The 18,587-nt window shown below is 51.0% G+C and overlaps 5 protein-coding genes across 5 annotated transcripts; 2 read left to right on the top strand and 3 right to left on the bottom strand.

The window, feature by feature from the left end:
* Nucleotides 1-78: 78 nt before the first annotated feature.
* FPOAC1_013459 (uncharacterized protein) lies at nt 79-1,593 on the bottom strand (the record flags this gene model as incomplete). Its single annotated transcript, XM_044857800.1, has 1 exon — nt 79-1,593. The coding sequence occupies one exon, from the start codon at nt 1,591-1,593 to the stop codon at nt 79-81; it is 1,515 nt and encodes a 504-aa protein (XP_044701182.1).
* A 2,449-nt stretch (nt 1,594-4,042) lies between these two features.
* On the top strand, nt 4,043-8,242 carry FPOAC1_013458 (uncharacterized protein; the record flags this gene model as incomplete). Its single annotated transcript, XM_044857799.1, has 1 exon — nt 4,043-8,242. The coding sequence occupies one exon, from the start codon at nt 4,043-4,045 to the stop codon at nt 8,240-8,242; it is 4,200 nt and encodes a 1,399-aa protein (XP_044701181.1).
* Nucleotides 8,243-9,688: 1,446 nt separating this feature from the next.
* Nucleotides 9,689-10,237, bottom strand: FPOAC1_013457 (uncharacterized protein; the record flags this gene model as incomplete). The annotated part of the gene is made up of 1 exon (XM_044857798.1): nt 9,689-10,237. The coding sequence occupies one exon, from the start codon at nt 10,235-10,237 to the stop codon at nt 9,689-9,691; it is 549 nt and encodes a 182-aa protein (XP_044701180.1).
* A 2,643-nt stretch (nt 10,238-12,880) lies between these two features.
* FPOAC1_013456 (uncharacterized protein) lies at nt 12,881-13,279 on the bottom strand (the record flags this gene model as incomplete). The annotated part of the gene is made up of 1 exon (XM_044857797.1): nt 12,881-13,279. One exon carries the CDS (start codon nt 13,277-13,279, stop codon nt 12,881-12,883), a length of 399 nt encoding a protein of 132 aa, XP_044701179.1.
* A 2,783-nt stretch (nt 13,280-16,062) lies between these two features.
* Nucleotides 16,063-16,380, top strand: FPOAC1_013455 (uncharacterized protein; the record flags this gene model as incomplete). The annotated part of the gene is made up of 1 exon (XM_044857796.1): nt 16,063-16,380. One exon carries the CDS (start codon nt 16,063-16,065, stop codon nt 16,378-16,380), a length of 318 nt encoding a protein of 105 aa, XP_044701178.1.
* Between the last annotated feature and the right edge of the window lie 2,207 nt (nt 16,381-18,587).

The following is an 18,587-nucleotide window of genomic DNA, read 5'->3' as shown; positions in this document are numbered from 1 at the left end:
AGCCGCAGTTCACAGTAGTAGGTGTCGGTCGTTATTGCTCCTGCATACATTCCCACGTAGCCATACAGACGGAAACGGTCAGGTCACACAGCTTTCTCCCTTGCTCCCCTGAGCCCCTCGTCGCCGTGGGTGAAGCTGCCTTACAGGTCCCGGCTTTGGACTACCGTCCAGCCCCTTGAGATAGAACACATTGACCGTCTTCCCAGTGAGATCAGCAATCTCTTGCGCTCCGCCGTTCTTTCCCATGCTCACACCGCTCGTCTCGATATCACGGTACACATCGAAAAGGCCAGCAATGTCGTCCGCCAGCCTGCAGGCAGCGCACACCGCGACAGCAATCGTGTCTGCAGCATTCGCCAGTATCGGGCAGCATTCATACTCCTGGATACGCTTCAGTCCAGGCAGCATGCTCTCCAGCGCCACTTTCTGGCCATGAATGTGCCGTATGTCAACGTCGATGCGTCCCGGGGGCAGCCGCCGCTCTTTGAGGAGGCAGTATTTCCTTTCGTTACGCAGTAACGCTCCTCGTGCCCGCCGCAGTCTGCTTCCCACCGTCGTCACTTGGCCTTCCATGTCCTGTATCCTCGTGTGGAGGTCGTCCAGCCTGGCGCGAGTCCCCGATTCCAGGTCGGCAAGCGTTGGACGGTCCTCCGTGTGCATGCACTCATGTCTCGTCGCAACCCATCGAGTCAGCGTAACGATCTTCGCCACCGCGACGTGGACGAGAGAGACCCTCAGCTTGCTTGTCGCCGCCTCCGCCCATCCCCTCAACTCCCCGTTCCGAGACGGGCCCCTGGGCACGCTTGCGAAGTCGATTGCGTCGACGTCCAGCTCCCCGACTTGGGTCATGAGCTTCAGGAAGCCAGCTCTGCTATCCGGCTCGGATTCAGTCCACGGACGCTGTTCGTGCCTCCATATCCCGTCATGGCACGCGTCCGTCACCGTCAGTACGAACCTGCCTCGTCTGAAGCCAGCGTTCCTCAGCGCCCGCACCACCCGATGTGGCCCAAACACTTCGCTGCTGCATCTGGGGCCGTCGGACTCGCAGGCCCTGCGTACCAGGAGGCTGCCATCAAGATCCTCTACAGTCTCCCACGCCGTTTCGCGGTCCCATGTCAGAAAGCTGATCTGGTTGACGGCTTCCATTGGGTCCGTCTGCTTGGTCGCCCCTGCTTTCCCTTTCGTGAACCTCGGTGTCAGAATTGCGTCGACCCATATGGATCGACAGCTCGCAACAACAGTTTTGCCTATATCCGAGCTGATCCAGGCGAGTACGGCTGGCGTTGTGGGGATATACAGCACGACCTTGTCGGAGGCGAACATGTCGGGTACGGCACCGTTGGCCAGTGTATCCAACCCATTCTGGTGTGTCTCTCTTCGTTGAATGAACTGCGTCAGCGTAATTGGCATGATGCGTTCGGTTTCCGTGATAACCACCGCGGCCCATCTGAACTTGTCCTCTGCATGACTATGAACGCCCGCAAGTGACGCATCAAGACTGCCACACGACGACATCTGGGAAGGAGTAACAAGGGCTGCCTCTCGAGTGTCTTCAAGCATGCAGTTGGTACCACCGGCGTACGAGTTGGACATGTCTCGGGAACCCAATGGGGAGTGGTTGAGAAGGTGTTGTTGACATGTAGTATCACATTAAGTATTTCGAGGGGAATAATAAGCATGAAGCAAAAAAAAAAAACAATAGGCGGATAGAGACAGTAATGGAGAGAATCATCCAGCTGGGTCACGACGTCAACCGTCAACTGACTTGCAATGGGGATAAACGCTATGTCATGAGACGCATAATCGACCGATCCGTCGAATGATCCATTAAGCATGTTATAACGTCAAATGTTAAATGGGCGGAACTGTATAGATAAAATTAAGATTTATGAGAAGTCCGTCCTGTCTTATTCGGTCAGAGCTACCCTATATCAGGCAGTTAGTAGCCGGTTTTGGCCGCAGGAATCTCGAATCGGTATAGGCGAAGTTCTACGTGACTAAGCAAAAGTCCAATCGGGAATGGTGTACCGCATCTACCCCAAAGAGGAGACATTGCAAAACCGCGAAGCGATTCTGGACAGAAGACAGTCACGACGCAGATCCATATCCATAACCGGCCCCCACAAACAGGAACGAGACTTCTTGCACCAACACGCCATGCAACACATGCAAGAACACGGAGCATCACACAACCCGCCGATAAACAAACTGCATGCATCCTGACTCACAGTACGTACCGTGACCAGAGTCCACTAGGGTGCATAGTTATCGCGACAACATAAAACCTTTGATGCGATAGGTCAGCCATGTGCAGGCTTGTCATCCCTGCATTCAACAGGTCCGCATGGATCTATCAAGTACACGAAACGGCCAACAATATGAAACTTTCTTGGCACGCAGTGCTTCCAGGTTCCAACAGGAATCGGGGCAGCCACACATGCAGTGCCATCGATCTACGTACTGAGTAACTCAAGCGGCTGACAATAGGGAAATTCTTGGCATGCAGTGTTTCCATGAGGCAATAGGAAGTGGGGCAGCCACATAGGCCGTACCACCCCTGCACCCAGCATTTCGTAGACATGTTGGATCTATTGAGTAACTTAAACGGTCAACAATAGGAAGGTAGTCATTCTTCGGATGCAGTGTTTGCATGGAACAATAGGAAGTGGGGCAGCCACAAAAGCAGTGCCATCCCTGTCTACAACATGTCTAGACGCACAGATCAGTCGAGTAATTCAAACGGTCGACAATAGGAAAGTTTTTTCTTGGCATGCAGTATGTTGAGGGAACAATAGGAAGTGGGGCTGCCACACAGACAGTAAGTGCCATCCCTGCTTCCGATACTCCAGACGCATGGACCAGTCGAGCAACTAAAGCGGTCGACAATAGGAAAGTTTATTCTTGGCGTGCAGTGTGTCCAGGGAACAGTAGAAAGTGGGGCATCGACGCACCTGTAACCCGCTAAATCAGTTCCCCTGCCGGGTACGATCTCGGGCACCGATTACCCCCGCCCCCCCCCCTTTCCCCGCCTGCTGATCGAAGCAGTACGTACTGTGGCAGGATGCGCCAAATTCATCCCCGTTGGATTACATCCCGGTAGCCCCCCACACCCCCCCCCCCCCCCTACGCCAAAAGAATCATGGACGATCGACGTAAGACAAACAATCATACAGGGCAGGATCCACTGACTGATACACCAGCTGGTCTCTACCCCGCTCACCGTAAGATACCCTTCCCCTATTCGCTGGTAGTAATGCAGTCAAAGAACAATTAGAAGAAGCAAACATTTGAAAAGCAGGCTGCCAACCCGCAGGTTGCCCACCCCCCTTCCATCACAGCACCCATACCTCGCCTGCATTCCGTCTAGCCAATATTTTCATTGCCTGTATATCCGAAATCGTTTCCGTCTACCTTATCACACCATAATCTAATTATCCCTGTCTATGCCAGCCTTCAATCTGGCATTCCCCTCCTCTAATATCCAAGTTATCCATCAGCGTCTACTTGCCTACGGCATTCATATGACCAGTATACTTATCGCCTAAACAATATAGCCTATGCCTTTAGAAATGCGTATTTATTTAGATTATATAGAGAATATTAAAGTAGTAAAATATATAGAGCTTATTATGTAAATATAAATTTTAAGTAATATTTTAAAATATATAAATACTACTATATGTAAGTATATATTTATATAAATAAATATTAATATATATAAATACTAATATATACTTACTATATATACTACTAAAATATAAGTATTTATCTATATTATAACTATCTATAAGATATCTTTATTTATATTATACCAGTAAAGAATTATAATAATAACCATATATATTTTTAAATTATCATCCAGCTACCAGGAATATATAAATACCTGTTAACTTCACTGTCTGCCTATTAACATTTCCCCTCCTACATCGACCAAAGTCAGTCAAAGGCACACTGCTATCAACAGTACGCCCGACGTACCCAATACACGTCACCAGACAGTCAGCTCACAATAACTGATTTCTCGAGGACGGCAACAGCCGACATGTTACAGCTGCGTCAGCGTGGATCCTCGTCAGCCGTCGCTGAACATCAGGAAGGACCTGGGGAAGGGGATGGAAACGATATACTCATATTCAATGACACATACGGCGTAGTCATTTGCACCCGTTGCGGGCTCGTACTCACCCATGTCCAAAACCATCTGAGCACGTCCCACACTGAGCTCGAGCTGTCTGTCCGCCAGGCGCTTGTGTCGCGCTACAGTCGATACGAAGAAGTGGACATTGCAGCGCTCAATAACCAGATACGCCAGTATGGATATTCAAATCCGACGCAGGCAGTCAGAGGTCTAGCCATAGTAGACGGCTTCGCCTGTCTGTACGGGGATTGCAGAGAACTCTCGTCAAATGAACAGGTCATGTTGACACACCTGGGCCAAAAACACAATCGTCGGCGGGCAGCGAAGAAGGGCCTGATGACGAAAGTGCAGATGCAGAGTTTCTTCAGGCGTGGGAGGGCCAAACGTTATTTTGTTTACTTCTGCGTCCGCCCAGCGCCTGTTGGCGAGGAGGGTGATCACGACGCAAACACCCCACGGGGAGCAGACGGTTCTCGCACTGCGCCAGCATCTGATCCGCATGTGAATGACGAGGTGGTGACGGAAACGGCGCATCCCATGCAGGGACAGGAGACCAGAAACTGGTTCAGGAGGACCGGCTGGGTTGAACATTTCGACGGGAGGGATCTTCAAGCCTTGCATGCCGCAAGCATGATGCCACGTAGCTGCGAGAATGAACTTCGGAGGATGGTTCGAGCTCTGGATAGGCTCTTCCTCGCCATGGTCACCGCCAACGTGCCCGGGGAGGCCAGTCAGCTCGTGGTTGGTGCCAGCATCGACGACGTCCACGACATACCGTCCGCGGCGATGAACGACAGTACAGGCATGGACCGTCATTTGACGCTGATGCAGCGCTTCCTATGCTACTGCCTTCGCCTGTTGGACTTGGAGCAAGATGCACTCCGTACCGGCTACGGGCTCGTCTTGACGCAGGATCAGAGGGACAGTCTCGAGCGCTTCAGAGAGCTTCTCAGACAGGACGACGACGAGGGAACTGAACGTTCTCCTGGCAGCGCCGACAGCGGGCTCGCGCAAAGCGTACTTGGGGTACTGTCAGGTTTCTGGATGCAGCGCGTCGAAGGGAATCCCTTCGCCAGTCCCTTGTGGCATTTCACAGCTGTGCTTGGCATAGACGGTGACACAGGACGACTCCGACCCGCGCACATGTTCATCCACGTTCTCGCTGGCCTTTCTTATGTAGGTAGGGCGTTGCTCTGGGAGTGGTGTACAGTGAGGTGCAATGAGTTGGTGTTGTCGGATCCGACGTCCCTCATCGGTCAAGTGCGAATCGCCGCTGTCGGGAACAACAACCACTACCCCATGGGCCTTGTGGAAAGTTTGCTTGGGGAAGCGAAGAGCGTCCTGGATGAGATGGATCGGAGGCCACAAGTGTCCTTGGCCGACGCCTGTGGGACAGTCTATATACGTGGATCGCCACTGTTCACGGATAGCATCGTCCGGATGGTGGAAAACCTGACCGCCCACACAGAGGGTTTGCTGTGGGATCAGCTGATGTTCGGCAAGGGCAGCAGCGACCAGGATCGTCTCACGATCCACCTTGGTGAGCTGGATGACGATCTGACCGCAGCTGGGCAAGGAATATCGTTCATGACCAACAACCGCCCCAGGAGAGATGCGGCATATATGTTGTCGGAACTGCAGTCAAGTTGGCGCAAGGGAGAGCTCATGGAGCAAGATGGTGGCTGGAGGTGGGCCGGTGTTAACAACTACCTGCGTACGGTCGAGGAGTTGGAGGAACGCATGCTCGTCTTGTGCCACCTCACGGGGGGCAAGCCATGCCACGGTCCGGAGATCACATCTGTACGTATTGTCGGAGGTACTCACAGGAGTCGCGATGTATTCGTGGTGGATGGGGAAGTCGTCATCATAACACCCAAATACCTGTCCCCTGCAGAGTTCGACTCCCGAGATGTCATGGCCCGTTTCCTGCCCGACAGGGTGGGGCAGTTGATTGCGATGTATATGGCATACATCCGACCTCTGAAGGATCATTTGAAGGCTGAGATGGTCGAAGTCCCTGGAGAGGTGGAGGCAACAAGCGAATTCATGTGGGACGATGGGATGGGGCCATGGGACATAAGCAGGATGTCAACGGCGATGGCGAAGTGGACATCTCAATACCTAGGCGATGCTGTCACCTTGCACGACTGGCGTCAAATTGCAGTCGCCATAGTCGAGCAGGACGCCCTCGAGGGGGGGGGAAGCGCCGACTTCGGGGACAGTGACGAAGACGACAGCGTTTCAGACAACACCTCGAACCGCAACGTGTGCGACAGCAACAGCGACAGCGTTCCGGAGGGTGTGTCCGTAGACATCGTCGCCAATACATACAGCAGCCCTTCACCCGCTGGTCGCGTTGTCGTTGGCGGCATACCAGATCGTTTGTCTGCAGATCTTCTGGGAAGGTATCGACGGGCCAGTCACCGTTGGCACGCGCTCCTGGGCTGCACCACGCACCCACGTCAAACTCCAGGCTCGCCAGCCTCGACCACCACTTCCCCACCCCGCCCTCTGTCGTCGACGCCAGTATCTCCTACACCATCACTCCACAAACGAAAGAGAACGTCGGACGCTGGCGAGGGTTCGGAGTTGAGTCTCCTTCGGTCAAAGCGCGCCAGGGTCCTTCCGAGTGAGTTGATACCGTCCGACAACATGGGGGGCAGAGATGGCGTAGTGCACCCTGGAGAAGCGAGTAGGGCGGGTAGTGAAGGACACATGGTCGACACGGATCGCAGAAACGATGGAGACGAGATCGCCTACTCAGACCATGCAGTCGATGGAGATACTACAATTGGCGCAGTGGACGAGTACGCCGTAGAGTCTACCGAGCAACCAGAGCAACCAGATGAGCCGGAGGAGCCGGAGGAGCCAGTTCGACCATATGAACAAGATGAACCAGTTCATTCAGAGCAGCCAGATCATCCAGATGAAGCAGAGTACCCAGAGCACCCAGAGCAGTCAGTTCAACCAGATGAACCAGATGAACCAGAGCAGGCAGAGCAGCAGGTTCATTCGGAGCAAGCAGATGGACCAGATGAATCAGATGAACCAGTTCATTCGGGGCAGCTAGATCGTCTAGATGAACCAGAGCAGGCAGAGCATCCAGTTCATTCAGAACAACCAGATCATCCAGATCATCCAGACCATCCAGATGAACCAGATGAGCCAGTTCATCCAGAGCAACCAGATGAGCCAATTCATTCAGAGCAGGCAGATCATCTAGATGAACCAGAGCTGGCAGAGCAGCCAGTTCGTTCAGAGCAACCAGATGAACCAGAGCAGGCAGAGCAGCCAGCCCAGTCAGTTAACACGAAAGAATCGCTGGACGGGTTTAATAATGGTCACGAGGGTATTGTGCAATCGACGATGGCAGTGGTGAGTCGTGATCAAGCCGTCGTCAGTCCAAATCAGGGCGAAGATGCATCCGTGGAGGTTGAGCCGTTCCGGCAAGCAGCGTCGACAGTTCCTCGGCTAGACATATGCTACAATGCGAAACGTGTGAAGCGGGGCGGTGGCATAAGAGAAGTGGTAGATCGAGCAAATCGACAGATCCAGACGATGCCGCATGGAGCAAAAGGTATCATTTTCTGCAATAATATCGGTCAATGCAAAGCCATCAATATCCAACTCAATAACACAGTAGAGGATGGCAAGACGGCAACATGTTATTGGCATCAACGCACTGACGTGGGTAGTCAACGGTCGCAAACCAGCAACGGCCATCAGATGTGTCTTGAGTCGTGGATGGGAGGCATGGCCAGTTACGTTTTGGTCAGCGACATGCAGGAAGTAGCTGCCTATGCCGACATCATGAAATTTGGTTTCGCTCACGCGATCCACTTCGGGGTTCCAAATCTCACCATTGCCCGCTACGTAGAGGACATACGTATACTAGCAGGGGCGGAGAGATGCATCAGAGCAGATGTTATCACGGAAATGACCGCATCGGGTGACTGTTCCCCCAATGTCGATGAGCAGATGAGGCGCTATATCGAATTGGAAGGTTGCCGTCGCCAAGCAGTCCACCAGGGCATCGGAGAGGATCTACGGGAATGCAAGTCTGACAGTGGTGCGACTCGATGTGATAATTGTGTCAGTAAATAGTTTATATAGCTACGTCAATAAACATAGAAACAATTGCAAAGTTGGCAGGATTACCCTATAGTTATTATTATACAGTACCAGGAAGTATGCCTTATATATCATGGCTCCCCATACTACCCACGGTTAAGTGCATTATCAAGGTACTATACTAGTTGTGGCCATTTAACCATAGAAGCTTTAAGAAAGGACGTGGTATGCAGTAGATCAAGTAAAAGAGGCATAGAATGTTATATTATACAAAACAGATTCCATTCATCCTAGCTTCTGCAGTGTCGTGCCTCCAGGGGAGGGTAAGGAGAATGTAAAAAAAAAAAAACTCTAATCGAGATGTTAAACTAACTGTTCAAATGTTTCTACTAGATATAAAAGTTATATCAGTAGATATGCATTATAATGACCAGTTGAACAGTCTCGATAACTGCAAGCAGTGATTAATTCTAACACATAAAAAGGCATATACATTCAACACTGTCTGCATTTTTCCATCATTATCCTCTTTGGGCATATCCACGCTAACATTGGCAACTAGCTACTTGTAACAGTTGTCGCAGTCCATTGGCAATGGTCATGACTGCATACCTTATGTGACTGGACGGACGGCGTGATTCCAGGCAATAGAATCGCCAGGTTGTACTCGTCTCTGATTCCGAGAACCTAAGTGCTGGGAGGCAGATCGTCAATCGAGCCGCCTCCTGATGTCTGTAAGTTCCACCAAGATGACAAGGAATTCGAGTACTTGCTTCGCAGTTGTTCCACGAAATGTGTCACAGGGCACATTGTTAATATCTGGATAGTCGGCATCGAAGAGTTGCGGAAAGCCATTTACCCACAATGCTCCAACTTTATCGCAGAACATCTCGTCGCCTGCATTGTCCGGTGCGCAGGGCCATGCAGTAGACGGGTTGCCCTAATGTGCATTTGGAGACCAGGTGTGGTTGAGGGACGCCGTCTCCAGGGATCCCTGAGTTTGCGATATTCGCAGAAGCGCCGTCCTTGTCGATAGCCCAGTAAATAAGGTCAACTGTGGCTTCTTGAACCGTGGGTGTCTTCGACGCTGTATTTTCAGGCCCTGTCGCAATTGGCCGATTGATTACCGTCCTGCGCACGTTGCGGTTATCGCACGTCCACTCACGTTACCCAACCTCAGGTATGGGGGACCATGGTACTCGATAGGTAGTTAATCGCCATTGTCGGCATATAATAGAGGCTCGCAATTATAACTTCTCATCGTAAGGGAAGGGGCGCTGTCCAAGGGTTGCTTGTTGCATCATTGGCAAGCCGCCGGGCGTTTTGCGAAGCCAACCTCGTCGTTGATCAGTGTCTTGGTAGCAAGAAGGAAATGTAATCACATTAATACTATACCACACTGGGTTACGTACAGACAGTTAGTTAATACATGTATTCACGCGTTTCCTTTCCCCTAAATACTATATATATATATGCGATTTAAGGATAGTCGCTGAGCGTAGTAAGAAGCGCTTCTTCCATCCAGCTCGCAGGCATGCCTCTGTGGTAGACTCTCAGAAGGATAAAGTTAATGTCCAAAGCCACAATCAGCTCCACGGACCATTCCTCCAACGCCTCCATCCTCGCGGAAGAGAGGGACTCCCTGATGCTCATCCAAACTCGTGGATCTCGATGTTTGTTCGGCACGATGCCGTTCTGGCCTCGGGGCGAATCTGTGCTCGAGACCGCCTGTGATGGCACTGTTGCTATTCGATTGTTGGTTTGGTTGACGGACTCGTCATACGACTTCGTCGCCTCGTCGTACTCTTCATGCAGCTGGCGATAACGGTCTCTCAGAGCGATGTCGGGCGTATGCCACCCGTTCAGGTATTGTCGCACGGTTTGCGGGTTTGGAGAGGGGTCGATAGCAGATTTGTCCACGGCAGCATCGTTGGGATGTGAGGACGACACGATGTGCTTGATGTACATCAGGAGCGCCGTGTTGAGATGTTTCTCAACCAGAGAATCGTCCTGGAATATGGCCGCCATAGGCCCAGCGTACTCGTGGTGCTGTGGTTGAGCAGACCTGGAGTCCGCCGTTGGAGCAGTACTGACGGTGGTGTGTGGGGTCCAGCTTGCTGGTGCGTGTGCGCAGTTGATTAGGGGGGGCGAAGCAGAGGGGAGGTTTCGAGTGTCGCAGAAGCACGAGTGTTTAAGTATTAACAAACGTATATGCCGATCAACCCACGTTGCAGGCCAGCTGTATGGGGGGTGGTTATGGTTATGAACGAGCGGACAAGGATGTGACGGAAGCATAACAGTAAGTCGCAGCCTGCATAGGGTTAGATGAGGCGGGCCATTAGTACTGTCGCCCGTGTCGCCCAAGAGGCGGCCAGATGCATGGTAGCTCACATGTCCAGTAACGGCAACCGTGCAAGATGTTGGGCATGCCAAGTGTGACGCAAAATCGAGAGAACCAAATGCATTACAGGAAAGACTGAGTACTATTGAACGCTTTTTGGTCGTCCGTGTCGTCACATACGGTCATACCCACGCGACAACCTCTGACTCTTTCTCTATTTAGAAGGGTTGTGATACCGAGCTCAGGGGGGGCACAATGGGGCATGTAGCTACTGCACGTCGTCGGCCGCTCAGGGGCGGGACGGGGTCAGGTCAGACACCACTTTTGCATTAGTGTAATTGCCTGCCGCATCAAGTCCCTCCATTTGTTGGAATAAGAAACGGGAAGCGCAGTTGCGTTTGATTGACTTTTGGGCTGGACTTCCAGTGCCATCAAGTTCCATGAATGATTCGTCGATGGGCTCTCCGGACAGTCACCCCCTGAATCGGAACACATCCCATGAACACTCTGCAGCAGCACCAGAGATATTGTCCATTGGCGACAGTGGTATCCGTGATGCGATGAGATGAAATTCCGTCACATATCCACGATGGGTAATACATGCAGCATCCGAGCATGGCGAGTAGCTCGAGGATGTGAAGGCTCGTGAGTCGCCCGTTCAGAGGTAAGTCGACCCGTCCTGTAATTTTGTTGGCTTGCCGAAGAGTCGATCGGAAACTGGGGCTTCCTGGTACGAAGGCGTGTGGAAGTGCGTCACAGTTACCCACATATCCACAGATGACCATCGACAGGCCTGCCAGCATGACGGAGCTGGACACAAGTGCATAGCTGAATGGCTCTCGGGTATCAGGCAACCATGGCATCATGGCACGATACTACTCACAGGGTGGGTTGAGATTGTGCCAGATCTAGACAAGCAGATCTGTACGATGAGCAATGCCGAGCTCGATACGATGAAGATCATGTTGTCTCCGGCGTCGCCCCCAGCGCATTACCTGCAGCAGCTGTTTGGAGGCTTTTCTTGCAGCCCTGGATATGCAGACAACGAAAGCTAGGCAATGTGCTGTGGCGGACCCACGCGCAACAATACTACTGGAGGTGGTTCAGCGTAGAGTAGGAAGGGTGGCACATGCGAACAGAGGAGGGGGTGGCACGGGGCTGGGCCAATACTTCAGCAACCCTAAGCATCCTCCCTGGTGCATATTACTTCTGCAGGATGTCCTATACGGTGTTGCATACTACAGCAACCTGCCGGAGACAGGGCTCAGGTTCTGGTGGGATGCAAGACCTTAAGCGATCGGTCAGAACTCGAGTGGTGTCAGTCGACGGAAAGACTGCTAGGCTATACAGGCATGGATCCGTGGATGCAAGGGGATCAAACGGTCACTTAGCTTATCATATCGTCACTTATCGTAATGCAACCTCCCCCCCGACTCACCGTGGAAGGAATATGCAGATGAGATATCTCTGGCTCTGCGCATTATTAGTAACCAGACGCTGAACATCCCCAGAAAAGCAGACATATTTGTTATACAGTGAAGAAAATAATGGATAATTCGTAAGTAAGAAGCGAAGAGATATTAATATAAGTGTGTATTGAATTTAACAGATAGTTTGTATACCTTGCTGAATAAAAGGGGGGGGGAGCGGGACCGTGTTAGCATCCTGGATTTTAAATGTATACTTCGGGACTTACGCCTTGAAAATCACCAAATAATAGTGTTAGCCTCCTGGGCTATGGACAGCAGCATTTGCATAGTGGGAGACATTCCCCTGGACTCTTATTCCTATGTTAAATAGGCCACATTACCTTAGCAGGGATGGATGATCATCAACAGGTTATTTAGGTGTTGGTTCTGTTGTAGAGGTTCAGCAGCACAGAACGGCAGGCGCGTCATGTTATATATGTGTTAAATACCCACGAAGCTGGCCACGATTCATTTGTTGCACCATGCTAGCTCCACGTATACGTATTGCAGCTTGTCGTGACTCGGCCCAACGTTTAATAAGATTTATCGATCTCACTGCCCTGCTCGTCAGGGTAATGCATGCAGCCAGCCGCAGTCACTTCTGCGTCGACGCAGCTGTCATCCCTCTCCACGCCGGGGCATGGCGAAATAGAAGTCAGCATCAACATCGGTAAGCCATATGAGACGCCATATGCGTAGTTGGTGGATATAAGTGTATATAATGTTAATATGAGAGTCATATATCTCCATCAGGTCGTATACATATATGCAACTCTATTCCATATCTTTAATATAGTGACTTTGACGAGTTGTGTGCCTTGAAATATATATGTACACAGACGATTGGTGACAATGAGATGTTCATCGACGACCCCTGGTGCGTACTGCGTTGGTCGAACCCTTATTGATAGCCTCTTCAATTGTCTTGTCCATCTCCCATCTGAAATGCGCGGAGTTCGTTTGCCGGTATAACATCCTAATGGCCTTCACTGACTCCCGGCAGGCGTTCAGCGAAACCTGGATCAAGGCGGGATCATCCGGAACGGGTGCATTCCGAGGATGGAGATAATGCAAGTGTTGCCTTGCTATGGCTACATGCTGGCATAAGATGATCTTGTGCTGCGCGAGCGCCTCTTTATATTGGCGGCGCGAGTCTTTGAATTCGGCAAGCAACGCCACGTCAGCCCTGTATACGCCGTCGGAGGTGCAACTGCTCTTGCTGTCGGTATCGTCGACACGGGCTTGTGACGGTTCGGGCATGATGGCTGGCTTCTGATATTGCACTGCCTGCCTGCTGGATAAAGCGTCCCTGTCTGAAGCTGGCCAACTCGGTTGATTCGTCGGGGACACGAACGATGTTACGTTCAAACAGTTGGCGATAAGCGTCTCGTCAAACCGCTCACTGGTCTGGCCTGACTCGACACTGGAAGACGATAGCCGTGTTCTTGATTCAGCTGTCCAGGTGGTGACGAGTGCGAAAGGATTGATGACATCTAGTGGCTATGGCAGATGGAGGAACGACAGCCAGTGCTGATTTGGACAGGAACTTTCCATCCTTTTATGTAACCTGGCACGGCTCTGTACAGCGCAGCTCCAATTGGAGGCCACCTACGCGGAGGGGAGCGGGCGGGGGCGGTATGCAGCAGGCCGTTCTAGTACATGCCTTACATGCCTAGAAGCAGAGGCAGGGGTTTCAGTTGCAAAGGTCCACGCAGGCGTGCAGTCATGAGACACGGGTAGTTATGTACTTCCTTGGGATCTACTGTAAGGGGGCAGGATGGGTCCTAAGTCTGGTGAATCCCTGATAGGTAAACCCTCGGAACTGGCACATGATGTCACGAGTTGCTTCACGACCTCGACAGGTTTTACGCCCAACTCCCTTTGAGGGCAGCACCGAATACTAGACATCCCTCCTCCCATCAGCTCGTCAAATGCCAACGGTACCCGCCGTCGAGGTGTAGATAACGAGGTCCGAGTCAGTATGCCAGATGGGGTTCCCGTCCGGCGTATGCAGGATACAAGTCCTGATGTCGAATGGCCTTTCTGGAGCTGATGACAATTTTGCAACGTGGCTGGCAGCATGTATAGAAGAAGATAGGGTACACGTACCCCAGCTATCTTATGCAGTCCAACCCAATCAAAAGGGAAGTTCGAACCAGACAACCTCATCGAGCCATGGATGATGCATGAACAGCCAGCGATGCCGATGCGTAGCAAGCCTCGGCAGTGTCCCCGGATTAATTGATATGGGTGTTCCTCGAAGCCTAATGCGATACCGATAGATGCAGCTCCGTGGCGAAAACAATAGGGCTCTTGGAGCAACCTTAATCTGACACGAATACAACTGCATTACGAGACATACCTGCTCTGCAACCCACTTATCCTTCCTTTAACATAAAGACAAGACCACTTTTAGAGCCCTTGAACTTGAACACGAAAGACCAAGCATCCACTTGTCAGTTAATTTACCCAGACCCGTATATTATAGTTTATAACAGAAGAGATATTATTAATCTTCGCCTTTGCCGCTGCGATTAATACCATGATCCTATCGCGATAATGTAAGGGGTTGCGTCTGTGTAAATCGGAGTGCTGCCAATCAGTTTATTCAGGCATTCAGAAGTTGCCACATGAAACGCAATTATCAGCAAATGCTTGGCGCCATCGTATGCCAGTCTATGATACTCCGAATCTTCACGCACAGCATATTATTCGTCTTCGCATTATAGTATAACAGTGGCAGAGGTCATCTTGGAGGCGAGGCTACGGTCACAAGGCTGGCTCTTTTCGCGGTCACGTGGAAACTGCTACGGAGATAAACCAATACAGTGTTCAGATGGATCTCAACTTCATCAGGCGTTTCAACCATTCACGTCAGACGTTGATCAAGACATTGTACATTATGCAATCGATCCTTCGAATGCGCTTCCGATTATAGAACTACTGCCTCCATGGGAAGCCAATCCATGGTAATATCAGTAACCCAACTGGAGGTTATTCTGTATTACTGTCTTACGCAGTCCCATTTGCATTATTATGCCTATCGTTTCACTTAAAGTAGGCAAGATCTACTGTTCAGATTTCCAGGGAGCATTGCACTCCTCCCACAATGGCCTTTAAGGATAGCAATAGCAATCCAACAGGCATTATCACACTGTGAAGGATATACGCTGTTTGGGGAGCAGCTGGTGACCAGACAGGAAGTATATAGCAAGATAACAGCCATCGACAGAATGGGCTGTTGAGATCTCGGATCCTCATTCATCCGATCCGTCAATGGTCTTCACACCCGTCTGGTCTCTCTCATGTGTCTAGTTCTTCAACCTTCCATCCACTAAAGTAACTATACCACAATATGGACTGGCTGATGTCCAGAATGGCATAATCGCGGAGAAGCTCAATCTAACACTGGAAAACTGAGGACTGGATGAGAAGCGGTGGCCAGCCATCGTCAAGGTGATCAGTTAGTTACCTGCGCAACATCCGCCCAGTATCAGGCTTGGAGATGACACCATATGAAGCCTGGAGCAACGACAACCTGAACCTCGGACATCCCCGCGTCCTAGGTTCCCATGGATATGCACTTCTCCCATCAAACCGACGGAGGAAGCTGGGGGGGGGGCGCATATTGTCTTCTCACTGACTACCAAGGAAGCCGCAACTATATCCTCATAGATAACAACGAGAATGTATCAACCACCAACAACGTCGATTTTGCAGAATCACAAGACAGTAAAAGGAAAGACCAAAATTCTCGTACCATCCGTCAAACGATAACCACACAGTGGGGAATTGATATGGGTATCCCTCGAAGTCTAATGCGAAATCGATAGATGCAGCTTCGTCACGAGAAACGCAGTCGGGAATACGTTTCATCACAGACAACACATCACCATCACCGTCGCCACCTCGGCGCACACCAGAACGGTCACACGCGAGCACGACACACGCGATCGTTCCACACATGGCTCTCCCCGGCACGGATACGAACGACTCACACGTGAAAGACTACAAGAAAAGCTACTCGAATACGACCCAACACAATGCACAAGACCGAAATATACATACTCCCAGGAATACGCAACTTAATCACTGCCGCTCTCCCACAAGCAACCGGATCAATCGATGTCCAACACTTCCCTCAAGACATCATCCAGAACCGACCAGAACTCCGTCTACCGCGTCGAAGCGCACCTAACGCAAACTACATATTCAATGCGAGCCAATATGTCGAAGGTAACGACACCGATTTCCTCATTGGACTGGTATCGGCACATCTGTCACTGTCTGCTCCGGAGGTAGACAATGCTGAACCAAAGACGAATAGACAAGTAACGCGGAGTGCATATCAAGACGAGTAGATGGAAGCAGTGAGGGGTGAGATGACATCGCTGGACGACAATGGAACATGTTATCTTGCTTACCCACAAGTTGGCATTCAGCTACTACGAGGGAAATGGGTCTATAAACAAAAGCGCGACGCAAATAGAAGCATACTGCGTCGCAAGGCCCGGTTCGTCGTCAGATGTTTCAAACAACAACACGGCATTGACTACTAGGAGAGCATTTCATCCGTCGTGAAACCCATGAGCTATAAATATATCTTCGCAGCTGCTGCAGCCCTCGATGTCGAGATAGAACAAATGGACGTCAAGACTGCCTTTCTCTACGTTTACATCGAGGAAGAGACCTGGATTGCACAACCAGAAGGCTTCGACGACAAATCAGGCAGACGATTTCGTCTCGAGAAAGTACTGCATGGACTAAGGCAGTCACCTCGCACCTGGTACAAGAAGTTCGCTATCCGACTTCCTCTCCTCTCTCGGATTCACACCACTGCATGCAGACGCAGTTGTCTTCCTCCGAGACAACGCCATCATAGCCGTCTACGTCGACGACCTACTCCTCGTTGGACCATCGGATTCCGATATCGACGACATCAAGAAGGCTCTGTCTAAACGACTCCAGATGACAGACCTCGGAACATGCCAATACTACATGGGAATGTGTATTACCCGATCATGACGCGAACGCGAGTTGTCCCTCTCACAAGAGGGACACAGCAGGAAGATCCTTGCAGACCTCGGGACGGATGACTGCTCAACCGTCCAAGTCCCAGCCGATCCAAAGGCTCATCTCGAACCATCTGACAATGATTTCACTGCGTCCCAAGACGACAGGACATGGCTTGCCAGGGCAATTGGCTCACTTATGTATGTAATGCTTGGGACCAGGCCAGACATCGCGTTCGGCATATCAATTTGCAGCCGCTTCACGGGCAGCCCATGACCGTCCCACGTCACAGCAGTCAACAATATCCTGAGATATCTCCAGATGACAGCACACTTTGAACTCTGTTACTCGGGACCTCTCATCAACATCGCGGGATGGACCGACTCGGACTGGGCCGGCGACATTGGAACACGACGCACAACGTCTGGCTATGTCTTCAACGACCGAGGTAGAGCAACCAGCTGGAGCTCAGAACGTCCGCCGACAGTTGCATTGTCATTTGCCGAAGCTGCTCAGGAGTATGCAGGAAAGACACAAGCTGCGGAAGAAGCAATGTAACTACGCTCTATCGTGGATGAACTCCTCCGTCACATTCGACAAATCAACGATATCGAGACTACAATCGTATACGGAGACAGCCAGAGCGCCATTGCAATGTCTAAGCACCCTCAGTTCCACTACAGGACAAAACACATTGCCATCCGACAGCACTACATCCGAGAACGGGTTGCCGACGGCGACACACGAATGGAATATGTCCCAACAACTGACCAAATCGCTGACGGACTCACGAAAGGACTTCCGCGACGAGCCTTTGAGAAATTCTGCTCGGCTCTCGGACTCGTCGACGAAAGCTGAAGACATCACAGCACGAGTCGTACGTGGCCACACACACATCCAGATCCTGAATCTGCCTCAATCTACATCACGACTTTTGAGAGTCACAGCACATCCATCATCCAACCAGTCACAAGTTGGACAACATCAGTGTATGCGCATAAGTCAGATCTACACATGCACAGTAGGCACAGCTTATGGGGGAGACCCTACATACCCCACATACACACAGTTATTCCCGACTTACAGGTACACAAGACATGCTGTATCTTTCCCGATTTTTCACACACGAAGGTGTTTTCCGAATTTTATCGAGACAGCACCACATGTAACACACGGATAGACATCACGAAGGACGGATACCGCACAGGGACAAGGAAAAGGACCATCATCGGCTCGAGGGGGAGTGTTGATATCTCGGATCATCATTCACCCGATCCGTTAATGGTCTTCACGACGCGTCTGGTCCCTCCCATGTATCCAACTCTCCAACCTTCAATCCACCCAAGTAACTATAACACAATACTAAGGGTTCCTCTCATATGAAGAAGTGGCCTTTATAATAGGTAGAGCTGCTTGTATTTCTCTATTATCATTTTTGCCCCCTATTGACCCCTCGACGTGCGAGATCATCGAGACATCGAAAAGGCACAGAGAAATTCACTCGATACTTTCGTTGCCGACGACAGTCTTCACATCGCACGGTTCCAGTTCCTCG

Source organism: Fusarium poae (assembly GCF_019609905.1).
Source record: "Fusarium poae strain DAOMC 252244 chromosome Unknown contig_2, whole genome shotgun sequence".
Lineage (NCBI taxonomy): Eukaryota > Fungi > Ascomycota > Sordariomycetes > Hypocreales > Nectriaceae > Fusarium > Fusarium poae.
This window is presented reverse-complemented; position numbering and strand designations above follow the sequence as displayed.